The sequence below is a fragment of the Carassius gibelio genome, chromosome A19, assembly GCF_023724105.1.
Source record: "Carassius gibelio isolate Cgi1373 ecotype wild population from Czech Republic chromosome A19, carGib1.2-hapl.c, whole genome shotgun sequence".
Taxonomy (NCBI): Eukaryota; Metazoa; Chordata; class Actinopteri; order Cypriniformes; family Cyprinidae; genus Carassius; species Carassius gibelio.
The window spans coordinates 6901324-6927056 of record NC_068389.1 but is presented as its reverse complement, the minus strand read 5'-3'; the positions used below and the strand labels follow the sequence as shown (position 1 = coordinate 6927056).

General features: G+C 38.1%; 1 protein-coding gene across 1 annotated transcript in view; it reads left to right on the top strand.

Annotated features, from left to right (window-relative positions):
* Positions 1 to 21845, top strand: part of LOC127935336 (zinc finger protein ZFPM2-like) — a 47635-nt gene extending 25790 nt beyond the window's left edge. The window contains exons 4-7 of the mRNA XM_052533122.1: positions 3129 to 3253; positions 7508 to 7604; positions 16848 to 17054; positions 18684 to 21845. Coding sequence (XP_052389082.1) covers positions 3129 to 3253; positions 7508 to 7604; positions 16848 to 17054; positions 18684 to 20998 — 2744 coding nt within the window. The 3' untranslated portion in view covers positions 20999 to 21845. The remainder of the gene's footprint in view (positions 1 to 3128; positions 3254 to 7507; positions 7605 to 16847; positions 17055 to 18683) is intronic.
* The last annotated feature ends 3888 nt before the right edge of the window (positions 21846 to 25733 follow it).

The window sequence follows — 25733 nt, the reverse complement described above, 5'->3', positions numbered from 1 at the left end:
CAATAAGAATACTTTAAACTGTTACAAATTGTATATATGTCACGGTTTTGGCAAGGGAGGAACTCAGGTGCAGACAGGGATTCTCAAACAAAGGGTTTATTAAATACAAAAAGGGGAAAAACAAAACCCACGAGGGGGAAAACACGGAGCAAGGTAAAGACTCAATAACTAAAACAGGACTGGACTGACAAGATAAACAAGGACTCTAAATACTAACTATAAACACTCACGGTAATACAGGGACTTCAGAGGTACAATCACAAGTGTAGAACACATAAGTAGTACACACACAATGACAATGAACCGACGCAAGACAGAGCACACTAGGAGATCTAAATAGGGGTACTAATCAAGACACGACAGGTGTTACAGATAGGACAATCACGACACGACTAGGATAACAAGGGGGCGGGGCAAGGGAACGAGACAACACAAGCACATGGCCCAAAGACAAGACCATGCGCTTGTACACAAAACATGGGTCTGTCATGATCCTGCCTCAAGACTAGGAAAAATCAAGGACACGAGGGCAGAATCATGACAATATAAGTTTTGGCTACACAAACAAGTTATTCAAAAACTCCCGTTATAATCACTGAAGCTGCCAAATGACATCTTTTCTGCATTTTGTTATTTATGATGAGATAATTGACTAGAGCACTCAACAAAACTCTGGCGATTCCATTGCATTCATAAGCTTGATGCCAAAACCATAAAGATTACAATTACAGATGATAATCATAATTAATGAAAAAGATTAAAATGAATACAAAATCCAAACTGAGTATATTCTGCTAAAGTTTCTAAGAGAGCAATCTAATCTAAGTGTAATCATCTTCAGAAGTCAAAAGACAAAGGCCTCTGGGGAAATGGAATAGTATTTATACTAGAGACTTACATCCTATTACAACATCATGAGATGTTTTGGTCTGATCTATAGACGTCAAACGAATTTATCCATTGTGTCTCTATCTACTTCTTGCCAAATGTTTTCCTCCACCTAAATTAACTTGAAGTTTTAAAGCAGATCATGCTGACATGACAATGATGGCTAGATAAGATCAGATCAGATAAAAATACAGATGTGGCTGTGGTTTTACACCTTTTGAGAAGAACAGCACGTCTTGCCAATTTTCAAGAATCACTCTGCAAATAGCAGCTCTCGGAAAAGAGCATGTAGTACCATGAAGATAGAAGGCAATTTGAGTGCACATCCTTGCATACAAAAAGTGATTTTGCAGAGCGTAAGTTTCCAAAATCCTATTGTAACATCACTTAGATTACTTCACATAAGGAGATGTACTTTCTTAAACAGTGTTATTCGATGAAACCATATAATTATTAATTAACCAATCATTATTGCCTCATTGGTTTCATATAATGCATTGATTTAAGTCATTTTAAAGGCTGTTGTTGGCTTAGGTCTGTTTTTATAATTTTCACTTTTCATTTTATAGATGTTATTTAATCATGCAGGGACCATTTTTTTCCACTTTATCTTATTATAATTGCCTATTGTTCCAACCCTGGAACGACAGGAGGATGAGACAACGATGACATGATTTTTGGGTCGATCCCTTGAACCTTCGATGTGTTTTCATGTTTACTCAAAGTTTACAGTCTCAGATTTAAAATTTACCATTTAAAATGTATGTTCTACATTACTATCTTTCTTTTGGGTAACATAGAAGAAGATATTTTGAAGAATGTTCATGCTGTTCCTCCCCATACAGTAAAAGTCTATGGGGACGATTACCAAGAAGCAGACAGAAATTTGCTGAAAATCTTCCTTTTTTACTGGAGCTCTCATATTTTTAAAATTCATTTTATTTTAATATTTTTTTTATTTCCTTTTAAATTATATTTGTTTCACTGATGCATACGTTCATTTGCAGTCGGTTACAAGACGTGACAGTTTTGATGCAACTGTTTCCTTAAATTATTCTAAAGTGTAAACATACTGCATCATCAGTAAAGGACTGGTGTGCAGAATTCATAAATATCTAAATATATATTTATAAAGAAACATGTCCCACATTGGTGCGCTTCTGTAGTTGAAGAGATCTATTAATCCAGAGAGGGGATGGGTGTAAAGGCTTAACCCCGATCTCCTGAAAGCACTGCCTCAAGATTCTCTTTATTTATCAATCCATCTGCCGGCATTTCACATCTCCTCCTGAAACTGGATAATTTAACACGCTTCAGTACTGTTCACATCAAAATTTCCATCAAAAAGGGGCTTAATCAACCTTATCTGAAGCCCTGTCGCAGCAGTGAGCGAAAGCCTAATCAAAGAGACAGGCAGGGTCACCCAGGAGGGGGTCAGAAGGATGGGTGTATGATTTCTAATTGAGGGAGACGCTCACACTAGTCTGCTCATGGAGTGCTGTGGTGTTTTGGTTAAAGATCTCAGCTGGTAACTGTGTAGATGTAGGTTTAAAGCCTTTTAACTTTCAGCATTGTGCCCTTGAGCAAGACACTAAACCCCGGGTCACCCCAGTGAGACTGAAATGCACATGATATACAATACAACAGTGCATCATATTACTACAAGTAGTGATGTGTGTTATTATTACAGCCCTACTGTTCAAACGTTTGTGGTCAGTAAGATTTGAAATTGATTAATGATGCATTAAACTGATCAAAAGTGTCAGTAAATACATTTATTATGTTACAAATAATTTCTGTCTCAAATAAATGCTTTTATATAAATACTTTCTGTTCATCAAAGACACCTAAGAAAGTATCACCGTTTCTACAAAAATATTATAATGATTTCGGAAAGATCATGTGACACTGAAGACTGGGGTAATGATGCTGGAATTTCAGCTTTATATCAAATGAATACATTATATTTTAATGTATTTTCACATAGAAAACAGTTTTTTTTAAATTGTAATAATATTACAAAATATTGTTGTTTTTAATTTGTTTTTATCAAACAAATGCAGCCTGGGAGAACATAAGAAACTCCTTTAAAATACATAAAAATCTTACCAACCCCAAACGTCTGAACTGTACTTGGATGAAACTTTTTTAAATATAACATCCAAAAAAATAAAAATAAAATAATAATAATAATAATATATATATGTAACTGTATTTAATTTATTTATCTATTTCTGCAGGAGAGCTGAAAGTGGTTGGTGAAGGAGGAGAGAGAAGGATTTGTTCTTGTCAGGCACTTCTGCTGGGCACCACATGGGGACCTTTCCCTGGGAAGATTGAGGCGGCCACAGGAGGAAGTGACAAGGTGGGTTTGCTTATTTATTATAGAGGTGAACTCAAAAGGTATGTTTGGGGCAGATATTTAGAAATGTCTGTAGATGACAAATTCCCTTTCTTTTTCACAAGAAAATGTTAGTATCTAGAACTGATGGGATGGGAATTATGGGAAATGTAGTTTTGTCTGCTAACACTTTTAGCAAACAGCTTCCTAACTTCACCTTTATCCCTATTTTTTCTTTATCTTTAAATGGAAACCAAAAATGCTAGTCTATATATACAGTCAGAATTTTAGCTGAAATTTTTGATAATGATGACATTGTTGTGACGTCCGTTCCTCTCATAGATACCATCATCATGACGTGACTTAACATAACTATTGCGATTGATTAAGGATCTGATCAGCATAATGTTTATTTTGTGTACAGTTTCAGTGAATTGCGGGTCATTACAGGAAGGCTACAGACACAGAGACCGAAACGACAGATAGAGAAGAGAGCAAGAGACAGAAGTGAAATAATTTGAAAGGTTTTTGTGTCCATCTTGTGTTTTGAGGCCTTGGAGAAGACGGTGTTGTGTTGTGAAGAGTGTGTGAGTGTGTGTGTGTCGGGTAATCTGTGCCCATGGCAGGTTTACCCTGTGAAGCGGCCTGGTATCGCAGGCCCATTGTTGTTGCTCCTGTCAGAGCGAGAGAGAGGCCGATGGAGGCTGTGCTGGCCTGATAAGAGTAAAGAGGATTCAGCCGAGAGAGAGAGAGAGAGAGAGAGAGAGAGAGACAGGCAGAAAGAGAAAGAAATGACTCAAGGAGAGTGGAGTGCTGTGTAGACTCTGTCTTTTTCATGAAGTATTCCCACACAAGCCCCTCTCTTTCTGACGCTCCATTCTGAAGGCGAGACACCATACATACTGTAAGTGAGTCCGCAGCTAAACAAAATATGTGAAACCTTTGTTTGGTTCTCACAGGGTTTTCCTGGTGTTTGTAAGACGAGGCAGCATCACTGTTACTATCGCTAATATTTTAGGTTTGTGATCTAAAAAGAAGAGCTCAGGTGGGCTAAGTCACCATATAGCCACCCCATTATTGCTAGAATACACTAGAAACCACCTAGCACCCACAAGGAGTCCGGGGCCCATTAAGGGGCCTCAGCAAATTTCCAGAGGATCTGCGGGATGACTTAAAGATATATAAATGTGTGGATTTTAATAAATATAAAAACATATTCAGACTCTAATCTAGATGTTTAAAAAAAGTTAATTGCGATGTAAACTGGGGCCTTCAAGTCGAAAAGTTTGAGAACCACTACCCTAGATCCTTTGTTTTACATTTGTAAAAGATTTACGTGTAGCCTTTAGAAAGTTTTTAAGAAACTAATTTATGAAATATATATATTTTTTTAAAATAAATAAATAAAAGTATGCATCTCGGTTAGTGGAATTTACTAGCAATTTCTAGGTGAAAATTGTTACTAAACCATTTTTTTTAAAGTGTAGATTTATTAGGCCCCTGTATTTTGATGTAGTTTGGCGTAAATGTCTACATTTATATGCATGGACCCCATGACATCAATTTGTACTAATTTAAGATGAATTCATCTCATCCCTTTGAGGTGCAGTGGATATGATCTCTGCCACCTGTAGGGATCTGGAGACGTCCGGCTCTAGAGCAGCATCACCCCTTCACATCCCTGCGGGGGAAGAAAGGGAGCCAAACGCTTTCCAGACTCTCAGACGGTTATCTGTGCGCTTATCTCTCCAGGAGCTCGCGCTCACTCTCTCTCGGGCCAAATCTGCATTTTTGCTGAATCCGATCATCTTCCTGCCGACTGGTCAGTCCCAGACACGGCTGGCAGGACTTTGTTTTATGGCCTATTAGAAATAGAGAGAGACAAAGAGGAAAATATACACACTTTACACTTTAGCATACTTTTAACAAGACTTCATTACAGAAATAATATTAAATATAATATTTAATGTAAATATTTTAATTCAATGTATTCTAGTTTACATATATATTAAATGCAATTCGCTGAATTGTTTTTAACCCACTTAAGTAAAAAGTAATTTCATAATTAATTCTATTGTCTTTGAAATACATTTAATGCTGAATGTACCGTCAAGCATGTATGATAAACTAAATAGACTTTAATTTCATTTCTATTGAAACTTGCACATCATTTATATCTTTCTAATTGTATCTTTGTAACTATAAAGTTGCAATTCTGGACATTTAAAACAACTATTCATTTTTAATATAATATCAAATAACACACTCTAGATTAATGATAATGAAGTACTTTCCATGTGCTTTAGTGTGATGACTAATTATGAAATTATCAAAATAAGTGCACTTCACTACAGCATGACACGAGATTATTAATACGTAATGATTCAAAATGCACTTTAAAATAAACCTTTTAATTTGGCATTATTACAAAAGTGCACTTTTTAAAAAGTCTACTTAAAGAGCCACACAGATGGGAAATCAATAATTACCTGTATTACAGTGTATGATGTAGCTGTCCATCATTGTAAACAATGTGCAAAGTAATTCAAGCAAAAAGTACACGATTTATAAAGTTATTGGCTTCTAAAGTAAGGAGTCGACTCTGAATCGCTGAAACGAGTCGTTATAGATTTCAAATCTTTTGCCCATCTCTATGTACGTCACTAGAACACTTTGCATAATAATCTCCGCCTGCCGTCTTGGGAGAAACGAAACTCTGACCTGCCCCCACCCCCCCACACACACACAGACGCTCTGTTTGGTGTGAGAGCATCATGTCGAGGAGACCGTGTGTTTTTAATTGTAAAGGCAAGTTTGTTTTATTTTCACTGCCAAAGAATGAAGATCAGAAGAACCAATGGCTAAAATTCAGTTTCACCACAATACCAGAGCAGTACAACAAATCCCTTTTGTTGTGTTCACAACATTTCACTGATGCTTTTCTAATCTCAGTGAGTACAGCGGGATTTTCAAAGCGTTTGGCCATAAAAGAGGGTTCATTACCAACTTTATTTAGAACAACGAGCATCTCCGAATCACAATGCGAAGTATGATTATGAAATTATGTGTCTGTTTTCTCCCGAGCGTCTTATCAGTATGTGCTGTCTGCAGCCTTTATCTGCGCTGATCGTCATGTACAAACACGTCATTAAAATGAAGTGTAACTCCGTGAATACTCAACGAAGAGACATGAGAGAGATATCTATAGAAAGTTTGACATGTCTTCAAGTGCTGCTAACAGATATTCTGTGATAAAGTAATCCATATGAAAACAACGAGATGTCCGTTTTTCACGTCTCCCTTCATTATATCTAATGTGACCACGCCCCCGCGCTGAACGTGCTATTCAGATTCAAACTGAAGCGTGCGGCTTGAATACACCCACACAGAAGAAAAAGCAGCGAGACTGTTCAAGTTTTTTATTTTACTGTTTGCTTCGCGATGAGAGGAATAAGACATAATTCACCCCAAATAGATGCGAACGCATAGTTTACCGTGGAGGTGTGTACGGGACAACCAATCAAAACTGTCTATGTCAGTTGACCAATCAGAACACAGTATGCTACAGAAAGGTGGGGTTTAAGGAAACTGAATCTTTTGAACAGCTTCGTGCGAACCGTTTGGGGATCTCTGAGAATTGAGGTAATTTTAAAATGATATTTTGAAAAAATGACAATGTTTTTTAACCTTTGGTGGATTTAAACCTATTGTACAGGACTTATAAACATTGATAAGAAGCTTAGAGTTTTCATCTTACTGGCTCTTTAGTGTGTTAAGACTTTATTTCATTATATAAGGAACTCCTGCACACCATCTTATAATAAATAACTATACATTTTTAATCGTACAACGATTAAAGTCCGGGCACAATGCAGCTAAAGATCAGTGCTCAGCATTCGCTTCTTCTGTCTCCAAGTCCATCCCGCTCCATTCTGAATCCCAGAGCTCCCAAAGGATGAGATCTGATCAGGTGAAACATTCAGAGGCTCTCTAACAAAACAGCCATTCAGAGGGTGAACGGGACGGGGTATGGCCTGCTCGCCCCGTCCTCACACACATACGTGGAGATATAGCTCTGGAACGGTCTTTGGGCATGATGAATGCATGGTTGAAGTTGTTCAAACAATCTCACTTAGACACTGGATAGCTTATCTACAGTCTGTTTACTGACGGTCTGGTGCAAAAATAGCAGGTTTGGGGTGAAATCAGCTGTTCACGGCTGTCGATCAGATGGTCTGTTCTGATGTGGAGGAGACTGAAGTGTGTTTTGTGTCGCAGGTTTCGCTGGCTCTGAATGGAGGTCCTCGCTGGCTGACGGACATGATGTGGGTCAGCGCGGAGGATGGAAAGAGCAACTGCGCTGTGTACAGTAAAGGTGAGAATGTATTCTTTAGGCCATTTAATGGGATGTTAAAGACTTTTTGATGAATACAAACCGTGTTTTAATGCACGACTTCGTCATTGCATTGTGGAGAATATGTTTATTGGATCAAGGCCATGGCTATTTCACAATATTACTGTGTTTACTGTATTTTTGATCAAATCAATGCGAATAGTGACTTATTTACGAAAAATTTAAAATCTTGCAACCCAAGCCGTTGAACAGAAGTGTTTGTATCTGTCTTTGTATTTTTGGATGGGTTCCCCTTTGCAAAGAGATCATCACATCAGAAGGTCTGTAGCATCAAAAAGTGGCACTACTATATGCTGTAGATGATCTCAAAGCTGTAGTCCCTGTGGTCTGAAAGCTTACATCCCCCATGTCTTGACTTCATATGTACAGAGAATTTAAAAACCATGTGCCCTTTTCCAAGATAGAGCCATGGCCCCATTTTAACCAAAAGAAGAAAAAGTGAGCGGTAATAACTCACCATGCCATGAACAAATGCTCAATGTTTAAAGAGCAGAAAGATAACTCTTTGTTGCTGGCGCTCTCTCTCCTTGACTAAAAGTGATATTTCTGCTAAAGTGCTCCAGTTTTTTATTATCTGCAGGGGCTTAATTGATTAATCTACTTACAGTACGTTCGTAAGTGTAAGTTCACCAGAGAACAATCCCTTCTCCAGTCTGAAAAAAAAAGACTTGAGGAAATGAAAGATTTAAAGGCCTTTATTGCACTTATCTGAGAACACAGAGAAATGGGATAATGGTTGAACATCTCCAGCAAAGTCAAACTCTATTATCAGTGTATTGAAACAGCTCCGCCCCCCGGAGGAGTCCCCGCTCTGCTCCACCAGCACCACCGCGGCACAGGGATTGTGTTTAATTAAAAGACAACACTGATGAACTGAAGGGCTTTCAGCGGAGAAGATATTAAGGAATTGAGAGGGGGTCAGGATTGATTAGGTCAGGCTGCCGGATACCTGTATCTCTCAAACTCGCCGGCTTCCTGCTCTCCCAGCGCTGGTCACAGCAGACGTTTTGAGAGCGAGGGTTTTATAGTGTATGTAGATTATTAGGTTGTATTCACATATTCTGGATTTGAGGATAAAATGTCATAGAACAATGTCGGTTTTCATTCTTTATTTGCTTTGCTTGCTTGGTCTGAACCTGAGCATTGTTACTGCTCTGTTTTGATATTATTGTGTATGTGTGTGTGTGTGTGCGTGTGTGTGTATATATATATATAGGAAGAAAAATATCTTTCAACTAATGCTGTAAACTATACAAAGAACTGTCAGTTGGTACATTATTATAACATTAAAGGTTAAAATTAACAACAGAGTCCAGAATTTCGTACACTTCAATTATGTGGTTGAAATATAAACTTCTAACTGGTTTCTGTCATAAAAAATAAAATTAAAAATTAAAAAATGGTTACAGGTTTATTCAAACATGCATTAAGTAGAGTATCTACAGATGATAATACCAGTATGTCATATAGTGAATATATTTAGCAAAAGGCAGCTCTCCTAAATAATATTTTTCTAGCTAACTCACCAGTTTATGGACATTGAATGTCTTTCTGCAAAGTTAAATATAACGTTACATAACATTGTTTACAAGCTGTTTTATTGACCTTTTTGAAACACTGATTTAGAAATTAAATCTTGATACATTTTAGTAAGTTATTCAGTTTTTTCAACATACCTACTGATGTTCATTCATGTTTATTTCATGCTGTAACTACTAGTATTAAAGAGAAGGAGAGATCATCGGTTCAACTCTTGGCTACAGCGATCTGTCATACCACATCAACGAGCATCATAACGGTATTGTTGGAATTTGGTGTTAAAATTGGCAGAATTAGACCACTCAGACGTTTCAAAAGTAATAAAGCATAAAACGTATTGTGATTATTGCATAGTAGTCTTAGTTGCTTAGTTGGGTTCACTTCATCTACAGCGATATCATTGACTTGATTGCAAATAAATGCACAGACACTATTTAAACTGAACAGAGATGACATAACTGAATTCAATGATGAACTGCCTTTAACTGTCATTTTGCATTATTGAGACACTGTTTTCCTAATGAATGTTGTTCAGTTTCTTTGACGCAATGTATTTTGTTTAAAGCACTATATAAATAAACGTGACTTGACTTGAATTAATATTTAGTGAAGCTTTGTTCATGCTTTAACTGAAAACAGCATTAAAGATTAATCTTGGGATTTAAGAATTGATATCAAAGAGATGATTGATTAAAAGCCATGAATCGATATTGTAAACTCAGCTCTAGCCTCTTGTAGCAAGACCTTCAGACTGACAGAAGAAGGTCCGGACTTCATCGAAGCTTGCATTGGCCAAGGACCACCAGAAAGCAACCAGTCACAGTTTTCGTTAAGGAAGTGAAAATGTGAAGTCGATGCATAAAATAACAGCAACCAATGAATAATTCACTCAAGAATGTTGTGTAAGTTTAGTGCAACAATGGCACTGTGAGCTTCAAATGCTTTTAAAAAACAGTTGTTTAGTTGATCCTGATAAGCACTTATTGTCATAGTTGTAAATGCGACCATGAGGGAGTTTGGCGACACGATGGCTTTGTTTTCATGCAGACGCTTAAAGAATGCATCTCCCAGAAATCCTGTAGAATTAAACCAATCAGATGTCAACTTTAAAACTAATGTGTTTTGCATGTTGTGTGCCCTATGCATCAAACATTCAGTAACAATGAGTACAGTTGTTCCCTGTACAAAATCTGTCAAACCAGACCGCTGTTTTCAAGCGGATTTGTCAAATGCACTTCTGAGTTCAAGGACATCAAACTTAGTTCCTCACCAGAAGCTCTCCTAAGAATGCGCCATTGAAAAACCCATCCAGGTTGACCACTCATTGGGATATTGGGGTGAATGTGGCCGTTTCATGAACCGATGAGTTCCAGCGAAGGGGGCAGTAAAATGCTTAAGCGTGTGTTTTATATGTGCTCTCGATCCTGTCAGAGGGCTTTTGGCTTATCTTGAGTGAATGTCGAGGCTGGAAATGTCAGGCACGGGCAGAAAAAAATCTGAGATTATGAAGCTGCTGGATGTTGTCATGGGGTTGTGATGCGTCATAAATCCTGGTTTGATGGCAGTGGATGTCTGGATCAGGAGGGACACGGCTTAAGGACTGCAGAGACTCTGAGCTCTGCCACTGAACAGGAAAGAGGTTTATTCTGCTCATTAGATGATGTAGACCTCATCTTTTGATTTATCATCCCCCCACCCTTGGATTTTGGCTCTCCTCCTTTTATATTTCATGCTGGCTATCTCTTTCTCTCCCCCTCTGTCTCATTTCTTGATGGACTGATATCTGACAGGCTTATGGCTGTCTGTGAAGGGAAGGAAACCTCTATGTTAAGGTGAATCTGAGGTCAGCAGAAAGAAAAAGACCTGGCACACCGCGGCAAGAGGAAACGGTGGTCAATGACTTATCACTTGTAGTTTCCTGTGATAGTACTAGTGGACAGAAGCCAGAAAGCTAAAACAGGAATCTTGTATGTATCTTGGGTCTCGTGGTTCAGGGTTACAGCATTATGTCAGAGGAATTTCAGTTTGATTCTCACTGAAGACGAAGTCAGAGACAAAGTTTAATTGAGTTTTCCTGAAACCAATCGGGAGGTTTGCTCGAAGGTAGAAAAGCAGAAGCACATAATCCTCTTCCCACTGAGGCGCTCGCTTTAGGGCTATCTCTCCTCCCTTTCTCCCAATCTCTCCCTCCCTGCGTCCCTCCCACGCTCTCTCCTGCTCTATCCCATTACCTGGAAAAAAGCAGAGGGTCCCAAGCCACAATACTGAATACCCCAAGATAAAAGTACAAAATTTCCTTCTGAGATGTTTTTTTTTTTTTTTTTTTCGAGAAGCTGCAGTTGTTGTTGTTTTAGTCACAGATCAAAGTGTCTGGGCGGTGTGACTCTATAGGCTGCTCTATACGGGTCAGCACCATCAGCTATACTCCACCGAGCGGCAGAAATCTTCCTAGTGTGAGCCAAGTGACAATCTACTGGGAGAAATAACAGTGATTTGCATTGTATGTCAGTCATTGACCATAATCCCCAGTGAGGCCCGGCAGTGTCCTGTTGTGTGTCTAACAACTCCTGAGAAAGAGAAGGTGATGGATGAGTGAAGCTGCTTTACCACAATTACACAGATTAAAAATAAATAAATAAAATCCTTGCAGCATCACCAGACTATTTGTTTACTATTTTACCTTTTGTTTACCTTTGCTTTCATTTTGTTTATGTGTAACGTTTGTTTACATATTTTGTTTGCATTTTGTTAATGTTTACCTTTATATTTGCCTTTAAATTCACATTTAGTTTGAACAATTTTGTAAACAATTTTTTTGTTAATGTCTACACTTATGTCTACATTTATATATATATATATATATATATATATATATATATATATATACAAGATTTTTTTTTTCCTTTACATGATTGTACTTATATTTGTTTTTTTTTTATTTACATTATTCATGTTTTGTTTTCTTTACATTTGCCTTTACATTTCGCTTTACTTTTACATGCAATCATTTTAGAAACACGAACCTTTAGATTTTTTGCTTTGTTTATGTATACAGTTTCAAGTTTACACTTGCATTTACTGATTTTGTTAACACTTCCCTTTACGTTTGCCTTTGGTTATTAATTGTGTTAATGTTTACACTTTCTATTATGTTTCCCTTTACATTTACATTTGCCTATTTTGTTAATATTTACATGTAAACAGTATATACGTTTTAATCTTTTCCTTTACATGTTTTTGTATGATTTTATTAAGTCTTACAGAAATTGTATTAATTAACATTTGTTTATTAACGTTTAATATTTGCCTTTACATTTATATTTTCGATTTCATTTAACCACTTTGTTAATGTTCATCTTTGCATGTGCATATTCGCATATATTTACATAATCATTTTGCTAGCGTTCCCCTTTAAATTGATTTGTTTATTTATGTTGTTAATGCTTACATTTATATTTACTTTGAACCTTTTCTCTTTACATTTGCCTCTGTTTGGTAATGTTTTCATTTATTTTGACTTATGTTGTTAATGCTTACATTTACATGTTTACTCCTTTATGTTTTCTTTTACCTTTGTTGTTTAAATGTTTATTTTTTATCATTTACATATTTTTTACATTTACCTTTATGTTTGAATATTTGTTTAAAAAGTTACCTTTATGTTCACTCTTTCATGTTTATCATCTGTTGTTGTATTTATTTTGTAATCCATGTGCTTACAGGCGTGTATACGCTGTACATGCATCTCAATTCAACGGCGCAGTGCACAGCTATTAAGGAGCTGTCACAAAGCTTAATTACACATTCGGATATGGAAATGAGATGCTGCCTGTCAGCAAGTCTGTGATTTGAACGCTTCACATGTAACACAGAGACTGTCAAGAAAGAGTTCAATCAAAAATGCTTGAATAACTGAGTTGAACAGCTAGCTACACTCTCCTCCATCTTTATTAAGATCACCGCAGTATGAAAAACAGTAAGCGAGGGGGAGGGATGATGGGAAGGAGGTCTATCTCAGGCAGAAGTGATGTGGTTCTATCCATATTCATATTCAGCAGCAGCTGTTATCGCTTTAAAGGCTTTCTAATTACAACAACAAGACAAAAACTGCTTGGATACGGTCCAGACCCGCTTAATGATAACATAAGCGCTCACTCACTTTCTCTCTCTCTCTTCCTTTCTTAATCTCCACAAAGCACCTTGGAGTCTACTCACCCAAATACATGCCAATGAACAGGGAAAGTGGCATTTGGAGATGCAGGTGTCACGTTTGATAAGAAACTTCTGGATTAAATATGCTGTGGCTAATGATTGAGGGTGAGACCATGGGCACGATTGTTCTCCGTCTGATAACATTCTGCGGAAGAAACAGCCAAATTCCATCATTTAATAAACAGCCCCGGCCTCAATCAGAGAGAGCGCCTGGATCCCCGTGTTTAAGTGGGAGACATTGCTTTTCATTAAGCCAATCTCAGGGGGCTTCCATAAGGGTGTGGAGGTACAGCGACAAACAAATTGTCCCATATTTAGACATGTTTGTTTGTGTGTGAGGTGCATCACTACTGCTGTTGCTCATACATTAAATAATTTTGGATTTACTTTGAAATTAATTTCAGCCAGAAATTGCTGAATCTCACAAAGAATTACAAATAAACACATTGAATTAACTAATGTTTTTTTTTTTTTTACAGTGTACTTAGGTATTTGAAAATCCGAAGTATTAATCTTCAGTTCATGAATGCTATGGCTCGTTGAGAGGGGGTCTGCCATCCCTTATGATTTTTTTACTTGGTAAACAGCTAAAATGGGTGCAAAAATACCACTTATGGTGGAATCATAGAAAACTAGAACATATAGATATAGAAATATCTAGAAACTAGGACATATATATATACACCCGAATCAACTAGTAAAAATGCCCTGGCATTCAGTTTTCTTTATACAGTGTCAAAAAATGTGCTTGTCATTGAGGCAGGGCAACTCTTTATATTATCTTTTATTATATTTAAGGTCTAACTTATCTATTGTTGGTACCTAAATACGTACCGTTAAGGTGCTATTATAACTAATAAGGGGTAAATACGGCACAAAGATGATGTAACAACTGACTAGATGATGTACCCCTAAAGGTAGGATTTGTGCACATTTTATTCTGAGATACATCCTATTCATCTAATTTACTCTATCAGTAAACTGAAGCCGTTGGACTTATGTAATGAAAGCAATAAAGGAAAGTGAGAGAGATGCAGGTGTTGACCTGTCACTCATAAGGAGCTCAGTTCACCCAGCCAGTTAAATCTCACTTTCTGCCAGCATTCACTTTAGCTGGACCAGTAGGCTAGCTGTCAAGAAGACGATTCATTTCTCAAAGCTAATATTTAGAAATTGGAAAATGGCGGGATAATTTTTTTGGCAGACCTGTCAAACTACCGCTGCTCTTCAGTTTGAACCTGAAAGCCGGGGGTGTGGCGTGGTGTGCATTGGAAAATAAACACTGACTGCAGCGCCTCATGAATATACAAAAAGAGGCATAACTTCACACCCTGCTACACCCGCCAGATGACTGGCCGTGCCTCACAGGAAGCCGCATGATTCCCCTCTGGTGTGTGTTTGATGTAGTGTGTGGGCCAGGAGATCAGTGAGGGTGCAGGTGTGCGGGACAGATGGAGGAGAGGTGATACCCGGGGCGCTGGCTAGGAACACAGAAGCTCCATAAGGGCGGCCCCCAGGGGAACAGAGCCGTATGACTGATGCACTCTGGGATGCAGCGAGGCAGAGATGTGATTTATGGAAGGGAGCAGTGAAAGTGAGCTCCCCGCTGTCTCTCACACACATTGCTGCTGCGCTTGCAAAATCTCTCTTTTACTGGGGTTTTTAACTTTCCATCTGCGTTTTCTTAGGACTTTCACAGTTGCTGGGTCAAATAAAGATGGTCGTGGCCAAGTAACATTGGTTGTTTTATGCCATGAGCCTTGAAAAGTAGAGGAGAAGGCATAGGTTATTTTTTATTTTAAAATGACACTTGTAATTTTGAAAGAGGGTTAAACACTTTTAAATAATTATGACGACTTTGTGGTGTCAAATGTAAACCTGTACAGTGTTAAACAGTGTAGAATGTTAAAATTTAATCGATGTGAAACATACGAGAGAAGCAGATCTACAAATCACCCATAGAAACCCACCATTCAAGGACTTAGGGTCAGTTAGGGTTAGGGTTAACAGCAGCTTAATATTTTTGTGGACATCATGAATATATATACATACCTCCCATAAAAATTACTTTAAAATTGTAATATTAAAGAAGAACACTGAATTGTTATTAGTAATTTTAGGCTATATGATAAAACATTTTGAATTGCCACTTTATTTCCATTCTAGTATCTGGGTACTGAAGCTAAATCAGTTGCAGACAACTGTATTAAAACATCTGTTTCATTGAATGGACATCGTTCCTCATGTCAGACCCACAGTAACAAAAGTCCCTTCCATGCAAGCACGTGTATTAACATTCCTCTGCAGGAAGCATGACGGCGCATCACAGGTCCTTTTTTTCTGCTTGGACATGCTGTCAGAGAGCACTCACACATCTTTGAAAGGTAGCATTGAGTGTACTTCATCCTCATTGTCCAACTCCCCAATTAGTCCACGTCCTAATTCTAGCATTTATTGCTGGCATATCATGTCTCTTCTTGTTATCTTGTGTTCCAGACTTTTGTAAATAGTCATATTTAAAACTTGAATCCCCTCAATGGAAGATGACGCGCAGACAGAATGTCCATCATTTAGACAGATAAATGTTATCTCAGACACAAAGCACTCCTCTTCTTTCTATCTGGCTAATGAGTTTGTTCTGCAGAGTCCAGTGGGATGTTTTATCCGCAGCCCTTCAGTTTGATAATGCTGTACTTTAATCTGAGATGTCCATTCTCTTTAGCAGCAGCGTCTTCGGCAATACACTTGTCCCTCACTTGTTTGTTGTGGCCTCAAAGCAACGGATTTGTGTGTAGGACAGCGGTTCAAAAATTATTACATTTCTATTTAACGCTATGCCAATTTCTGTGTATTTAATATAAAATAAATAAAAGTAAAAACTTACTACTGTTGTTTTGTAATGATAAACAAAGGCCTTGCAACGATACCACACTAACAGAAAAAAATTATTGCAACAACAAAAAATAAATAAAAAAAATGATCGTCTGGGTGAGTTTGACAGCAAGTATAAAGCACTAAATATTGATCTATTTTTTAGCATAAACAAAATATAATACCATATTTCATATTTCATTACAAGGTCTATTTAATGGGTTAATTTTTAAAAGATTATGGGAAAATGACTTTCATCAGGACATAACCTCTAATGATCAATTATCATTTATTTTCAATTCTGAAATTCTTTCAACTTAGTGTTGGCCTTAGAGAGAAAGTTCATCCAAAAAATGAAACTTCTGTCCTCTGTTACTTACCCTTATTGGATTCTAAACCTGTATGAATGAATTTCTTCGTTTGAACACTAAAGATAATATTTTAAAGATTTTTTTTTTTTTTTTTAAGTTTTTGTCCATGCCATCAAAGTTAAAGGGGTCCAAAAAAAACAAAATAGCATAAATAACTTTTTTTAAATGGTTCAAATATTTTATTAAATATTAAATTTGCTTTTTCTCACAGGAGGACATGTGTGGTGTTCCACAACTAAGAACATCATGGAAGGAGACGTACTTGCAGCCTGTGTGGTGGATTTGCACTGGCATCTTCAAACACCAGCCCAAACTCAATACAATCAAGGGATGTACCCGGCCCGACAGCTGGATGGCATTCAACTCCTTCCTCAGCAAGCAGCCATGGCGTCCATTCTGCCTGGCGCTATTATCAACAGTGAGTGCTGCATTATCATATGGAAATCCATGTCAAAGAGTCATCACAGCTCTGATGTTCATGTTTGCCATGGATAAGAGACATAAGGGTTGAGGCTGATCTTCAGTTTCACAGTTTTCGCAGGAATTAGATATTTACCCTCTACCATTCTCTAATCATAGTTAACAAGAATTTGATATGAACAAGAACAACAGTGCAATTGCTTTAATGGGGTTTATAGGGTTGGTTTATATGGTTCACCCCATTATTGCAAAATACAGTTATATTCCATTCCCGCATCCATCTAGCATGGATCTGCTCTTGAGTTTTTTTCAAATATTATTTCCTTTACTTTTTTAATAATTTTTTCTGCTTTTCTGAAAAGCTTTTTGGAATAAAAAACAAAACACACACACACACACAAAAAAAAAAACAGTATATTATAAAACAAGAACTATTTAAGATTCTGCACCATTTCAAAGTCACTAATACATTTGTATAAAATAACAAAAACAAATTAAAATAGAAGTAGTTTAGTGGTCTCAGATTTCTTGACCCCACTTTATTTAACTTTGCGATTTTAGATGCTTTTTAGAAGCTATAGATAATTCAGTATATATATTATCGTGTCCATTTCTGTCTTTGTAGAAGACACCTTCCCCTGCAAGGCATGTGGCATCTGGTTTCGGAGTGAAAGAAACCTCCAGGCCCACCTTATGTATTACTGCAGTGGGCGACAAAGGGACCCTGAGATGGTGGCAGAGAAAAATGCCAATATAAGCCATCAAATGCTCAGCAGTCACACATACCCCCAATGCAATATGAGCTTTGCAGGCTCACATTCCTTGGAAATGCACTTATCCTCACATAACAGTGAGTAGACCAAGAAGACATTCTTTTTCAAACAACAATTTAACCAGTCACAAATTAGAAAGACACACTTGTTTATTCAAGAGCCAAAATCTCAACTAATCTGGTCAGGTTGGTCTAGTTTAAGGCCCAGATATACTTCTCTTCCGTGATCCATTCCTTCTAGAGCATAGACACGTCCAAACAGCTTTCAAAGTATACTCAAATGCAGATGAGTGTGCATGGATGGGTTCGACGCATGCACAGTACCACCCAATAGACACTCAGTGTTCACCTTGCGCATACACTGTTGTACGCGGATGTTCACAAATGTTGGGCTGATGGTTTTAGATGAGTTTTGGGCAACTATCATATGGTCAGACCAGCTAAACCAGCTTAAGCTGGTTTGAGGTGTTTGTGGTAGTTCAGTAGAGAGAGGACAGGGAATTATGGGTATAGTGCAGGGGTGTCCAAACTTGTTCCTGGAGGACCACTGTCTCACAGAGTTTAGCTCCAAACTTTATTAAACACACCTGAACCAGCTCATCAAGGTCTTGAGACTTATTACAAACTTCCAGGTAAGTGATTTGGAGCTGGCTGGGAATATAATCTGCAGGAGCTTGGCCCTCCTGGTGCAAGATTGTACTCCCCTGGAAGAAGGGATCAAGAAACAGGATTCCAAACTAAAGTTATCTGCACAAGCATCATGGCTCAATGTACACAGACTGCCTTTGTTAGACCCAACTTTGCATTGTGGTGTTACTCATTAACACCATTTCTGTTTTCTTTTTGTTTTTCCAGTTCTCAAGTCAGATGAGATATCCATTGGAAGCAACTTAAAATGCACAGTTTGTGACTACACTGCTGAAACTCTTATGGCACTCCAGCACCACATCCTCTCCCATCTGTCCCAAACTGGCCTGAGATGTAGTCACTGCCACTTCACATTCCAAACCCCCAGAGAACTGGTCAAACACCAGGAGCTACATGGACATATGGTCAACAAACTCATAGAAGAAGACAAAGCTGGTAACTCTTCTAACAACATTGCAGGCAGTCCTCAACGAGTTAGACCAAATGCAAACATGAAAGACCTTCAAGAATGCACAATACAATTTGATATAAGCCAAATGCCAGAGATGGAAAGTAGCCAGACATCCACCAAGGGTGAAGGAAATTCAGGAAACAAGGCTAGTGTTTCGTACTCCAGAGTAAAGTCAGAACCTTCTAGTCCTCGTTTAGCCTCCTCACCCATTCAACACCACCTGCTTCCTGCCTTTCCCTTGCCCCCCTTCATACCACATGTCCCATTCTCACAGGATATTACGGTGGGCCCACAGGCATCTGAGATCCTAGCCAAGATGTCAGAGTTGGTCCATCGCAGGTTACGTCATGGGGGAAACTCTTACCCTCCAGTCATGTACAGCACACTTGTGCCAAAGGGAGCAACGTGCTTCGAATGCAATATCACCTTCAATAACATTGATAATTATTTGGTGCACAAAAAGCACTACTGCAACAGTCGCTGGGAAAGCACACACAGGCCAAACGACTTCCCTGGGCTTCTGGATAAACCAGCAGGCAGTGTAAGCCCTAAAATCGGAGCTAGTTTAGCTGTCATGCTAAATTCCAGCCATCCCTCTGAAGTTAAAGGGCATGAGCCTAACCCTACCAATCCTATCGTAGGTGGAAAAGTGACAGATGAACTGTCGGTTCAAGTTAAAAAAGCATCAACCCCATCTGGTGCACAGGAGAGGCCGAACGGGACACAACTGGATTTACAAAACCAGAAAATACCACCCGCTGAAACTGACCCCAACCACACAACATGTGAGGCATGCAAGATCACCTTTAGTCGACATGAGACCTATATGGTGCACAAGCAGTATTACTGTGCCACTCGCCATGATCCTCAAGTGAAACGCGCAAACAACAAAGGAGCAGCCAATCAGAAGACAGTACGTCCTCGCAAAAGAAGAAAGGCATATGAGCTGGCCACTCCTGAACAAGAACTAATGCTACCTATGGGTATGCCATCATTTCTTGGTATGCCCACTATAGGAGGTCCATACATGTCAAAAGACACACTGGATAGCTTCAGGGACCATCAGAGGTACAACATGATCCAGGGGTTAGTGCCCAAATATCCAGAGGCTTCATTGACAGTCACAAAATCAGCTCTTGTGTCAAAATGTAATTCAATCTCCAAGGAAGAAGGTGATACACCTATAGATCTCAGTAAAAAATGCATTGCACAGTTTGACAATACTTCGGTTTCCTCTAAAGGACTTATGGATTATCATGAGTGTGTTGTGTGCAAGCTAAGCTTCAACAAAGTTGAGGACTATCTCAAGCACAAACAGAACTTCTGCCCAAGTACCATTTTGCAAAACACTTCCGCTGAGAAGAAAATCATCAAAAAGGAAGGTCCTAGAAATACTAACAGCCTTTTAGAGAAACCCCTATTTGAGCTCCCAGCTACGCATGGAAAGATTGAACAGCCGAATGCAGTGCCAAATTTTGACATCCAAGCTTCCAGTGAGGAACAACCAATCCCGCTAAAAGATGACACTGGGAGCATGTTTCAGCCCTCTGGGGTTTATCCAAGACCTGCTAAGAAAATGAGACCTGATGAGCAAACTTGGCCTTACTATGAAATCAAACCCACCGATTACGCTACAGGGATGCTGGTCTCACAAAGCGAACGAAGGCAGAGTCCAAACGAGGGCAGTGAGGGGGAAAAAGACCAGCCGATGCCTGATGGTAGCCATCTTAGCACAGATGACCCTGAGAACCAGAACAAGTCTTCATCCTTAAAGGACAGCCTCGACCTCGAGGACAAGATGGAAGATGCTGGGAATAAACACCATGGTTCCCCTACACCGGAGAGCCATGCAGACAGTCCCATCAACTGTAAGGAAAGCACAATGTCTGTGCCATCCTTAAAGACCGAGGAAGTCTCGACAAGCTTCAAGAGATTGTTGAATGGGTCCATTGCAACCACGAGTAATGTAAAGTACTGCCGTCCTTGTGACATCCAGTTCAACAACCTCTCAAACTTTATAACACATAAGAAGTTTTACTGCTCGTCTCACACAGCAGAGCATGTGAAATAGTGGACCTGCACCCTGTCTTAAACCTAGTCCCCCAGTAGAGATGTTTGGACATATTACATTTTTCACAAGCACCAGTTTCTCTCCATGTGGTCAACAACATAAGACATTTTTACAATACCATGCTGGTGTACTCAGCAGCAGGAGGACAATCAAATCAGGAGATTTATCCTACAGTCATTTATTAGAAACTTTTAAAATATTTGTTGGGAATACGGTGTGTTGATTGTGTTTTATGTATTTATTCATTTAATAAAAGTTGCAGCTCTAAAAAAATGCCGATCTGATATGAAAAACAGGTTTCTCTTTTAGAATTACATAAAGAAGCTACATGAATGATTATAAAGATAAATATACGGCCAACTGATGTGTCAACATATCCTTATGTACTGGCAATCAGGTTTTCTGAATTAATAACGGTCAATACATGTAGAGTCTAGTTTGTTTTTGATGTTTCTTTACGCTTCCATATGTTTTTCTTGTCAATGCAGAACTCTTCTTAAAAAAGTGACCTGTAAATGTGTTTGCTGATTCAATATCTCTTTTTTTAAATATTTGACTTCCAAAGCAATACTTTTTAAAGATAGAACATTATTTAAAGCAGTATTATGTAAGGGTAAGTTTTTTACTTGGACCTTCAGAAATTGTCTGTGTGAAGTGTTTACTAAAGTCTTGCTGGAGAAGGGTTTACACTTGGTGTCGATGAGTCGTTGTAATTTTTCCTACAAAAAAACAAAACAAAAAAGTCAAAATTGTGTTGCTATGCATGTACCTGTATGGAATGAAATTCCAGAAATGTGGGAAATGTTATTTTATGTGACATGAAAAATTAAAATATCAGGATATCTCAGGACAGCGGTGTCAGTGAATTTGCTATATCTAATCTTTTTTTATCATTACTGCGCATATTTAGTTCAAGACTTGCTGAAGATTTATGGCTAAATGTGCAAGCACTAGCACCGTCTAGTGTTAGTTATGATTCATGACATACAATCAGTACCTTCCTTTAAAGGGGGGGTGAAATGCTCGTTTTCACTCAAAATCCTGTTAATCTTGAGTACCTATAGAGTAGTACTGCATCCTTCATAACTCCAAAAAGTATTTAGTTTTATTATATTCAAAAGAGAAAGATAGTCTGTACCGATTTTTCCCGGAAAAACACGAGCGCCTGGAGGCGTGACGTGTGGGCGGAGCTAAAGAATCATGAGCGACAGTTGCGTTGACAGCGTTTGGAAGCTGTGACAGCTGTGAAGGCTGAAACTGAACGAGAGCAGCAGCAGCAAGGACTCGCTCGAGCGGGGCTCGAACCCGGGTCTCCGATGGGAGGCGGACGCACTAACAAGGAGGCAGAGATATTTTAAGCAGTTTTACTCACCGCATGCGGTTCCAACACACGATCGTGACCCTTTTTCGTTGGGACTGCATTATCCTCAAGAAATAAACGATACGCAAATCCGGAGTCAAACTGGGCTTTGTTTGTAAAACAAGCATCTTCGAAATGCAGGGAACAAACAAAAACACTTGCACAACTCCGTTGATGCTCTGTAAAAATAAACTCCATCCACTGGTCCCTTAATGCTGTTTTTTCTTTGGTAATCTGTGCAGGGTTGTCTTGCCCTGGCAACCAAAAACACACTCCTTTTGTGACATTTCGCGACGCTCTCGCTCTGATCAGTGAATCGCTCTGATCAGTGAATGTCTGTGCTCAGCCTCTCAGTGCTCTGCTATACGGGAGCACGCGCTCTTCCGGCAGAAGTGCCTCAGGACCCATATAAGGAAATTCCGCTCCATCTAACGTCACACAGAGCCATACTCGAAAAAAACTTTCCGAAACTTGTGACAAACCGGAAGGAGTATTTTTGGAACAGAAATAACTTTCAAACGTACAACTTAATTTTTGAAACTTTGTCCATGTTTAGCATGGGAATCCAACTCTTTAACAGTGTAAAAAACTCAGTATGCATGAAATAGCATTTCACCCCCCCTTTAAAGATGAAACATAAGCAGTAAACACTTTAAATGAAACAATTTAATAATTATTCATGACTGTATCCTGAAAGCTTGTGCTGCATTTTTACATTAAAAACAACTGATATGTAGCAAATTTTGTGAGAGTTGGTGTGTTTTGCAATAGAGCATATAGAACATATTTTCAATCATGATCAAATCAAGACAATACAACACATGAATTGGTCTGGAATCCAGGTAGTTTATTTTCTGAGGACACCAGACAAAACCCTGAGCTCTCCAGAAGCCTCAGCATCCGTGTCTAGCTTGGTCGGATACACGAGACTGGCACTTCTCAGAGGCTCCTCCACACGAGCAGATCACCTAAAGGGTGAGAGTGATAGAGCACATCTCTTGTCTAATGTAAGGCTGAACAAAGATGAATGTTGTTCTCTGACACAGACCCTAAACCATCCTCTCTTTTTCACTGCTGGAGCTGATGATCGCTCATCCTTTATCTGGACTTGCCTCTGTGATTGACTGCTGTGGTTGGAGGGGCTTAGAGCTGAAGCCCACCTGACCTTCCTTTGCTCTCTGATGTGACACAGATTCTTCTCGCATGGACTCAAGCTCCCAGTAGCCTATCAGCTGCATTTAGCTTGGGTGTGAGAGAAGGGCCTGAAACTCAGAACCACTTCATCTCTTCAACACAGGACAAGGAACATGTTTCGCTCCTAAGCAGGAGATGCACTGAGGGGCCGTTATCATGGAACCACTTTTCATTTTAGCGGAAGCCTTGACATGTGTTGAAGCCCAACTGCAAGGTTGCCATGTTTTCGCTAGTCAGGAAAATTAACTATTAACTACTCTGACTGCAACATATACATTTTAAATTATATGAACAAAAGCAGCAGGTGAGGAAGATACACTGGGAGGAGGAACAAAGATCATCTGGGGAAGAATCTACTCTTAATTCTTTAACTTATATATATATTTATCTATTTATCAAATGTTTTTTTTTTTCATGTTCCACAAAGATTCAGAATTGTGCATTTAAGGAAATTGCGATTTAGATTAATAAAGAGTAGCTTTCTTTCTTTGACCCCAAGGTCAAGTGTTCAATGTAAGCCTATTTGAAGAAGAGTTTACACTTGCTATGAATGACTGTAATCTTTCCTATATATATATATATATATATATATATATATATATATATATATATATATATATATATATATATATATATATATATATATATATATATATAAACCTCGTCAAAATATGTGTTGCTATGCATATATATATTAAAAAGGAATTCCATCAATGTGGAAAACACTTTATGTGGTGAAAAGTAAGCATCGCATCTCAGTTCAACAGTGTTTTTATATATTTTTTTCATTGTTAACATATATTTAGTTCATGAACTAATGAATATCAATAAAACTCTAGAGCTGCATTATTCAGGATGTGTGTATGCCAAATGTGCAAGCACTAACACCACCTAGTGTTAGTTTTGATTCAAGAAAATAAGTCATTACATTTTCTTTAAACAAAAAGAGTCTGCAGCTCCAGCTAGAAAAGCAGATTAATATTTTGGAGGGTTACTGTTTCACTCAGACTGAATCCTTGAAGCTTGTGCTGCATTTTTGAATTATAAAATAAATACACAATGTCATTCTGATGTGTTCACCAACTCATGTAGACTCACGGTTATAATCACACAGACATCTGCTCAGTGTGATCTGGTGTATGCTGTCTAAGAGAATAATAATAATAAAAAAACACTTCTTTATTACATCCACCTTTGATCCCCGATGTATGAGATCAATTTGTTTTTAGATTGTGTGGTTTTCTCAGGTTTTAACTAGTCTTACGTGCTCTCTTAACACAGGGTGAAACTAAGCCATGAGCTTAGCCAATAAATTACAATGGTTGAAACCCATTAACTTGTCTTCTTGCCTTGGAAAGCAAGGTTTCACTCTAAAGGGAAAAAAAGGAAGTCATTGGCAAACCACCAACTGTTTGATTTCCAGTAATCTTCAAAATATCTTCTTTAATGTTTAACATAAGAAAGCAACGCATACAGGTTTTGAACGACATGAGGGTGAGTAAATGATGACGGAATTAAAAATTTTGGATGAACTATCCCTTTAAGACTAAAATAATCTGGTACTGTGTCATGGTTTGTGTCATGTTTGGCTTATATTTGCATGGTGTTGTGTATTATCAGAATCTTCACTTGGTCAACTTTAGTTGATGGTTGTAGTATGTGATGGTGGCTCATCTCTGCAAAATGATTAACATAGGAATGGATACATTTAAAAAAAAAAGTATTTCAAAATATTTATATTTCAACTTAAAACGTACATTCAGCTGATAATTTAATTTTGTAAGTATAATCAACTTGGTTGTATAAATCATTTTGACTTAAATTATACTAGACTTTTAAAACAATTGAGTTGAATCACATATAACTTGTAAAAAAAGGTAGGTGTGTCGAGGCAGTTTGTAGCTAAACTCTACAGGACACCTGAGTTAAAGTAATGCAAAAACACAAGTTGCTATGACTTACTGATCATATAAATGTTTACATTGTATGCTTCATTATCAAACCAAAAACGTTTTGTAGGATATTTAAAGGGATAGTTCACCTGATAGGTCACTTGAAATGCCGGATTTTGGTCTTTTGAATGAGCCATTTTATGTACTGCTTTAACATGTGATTAATGCAGATTTAAGATCTATAAAATAATTTAAGGAGTTAATATTAGCAATTAGTGAGAAAAGTAAA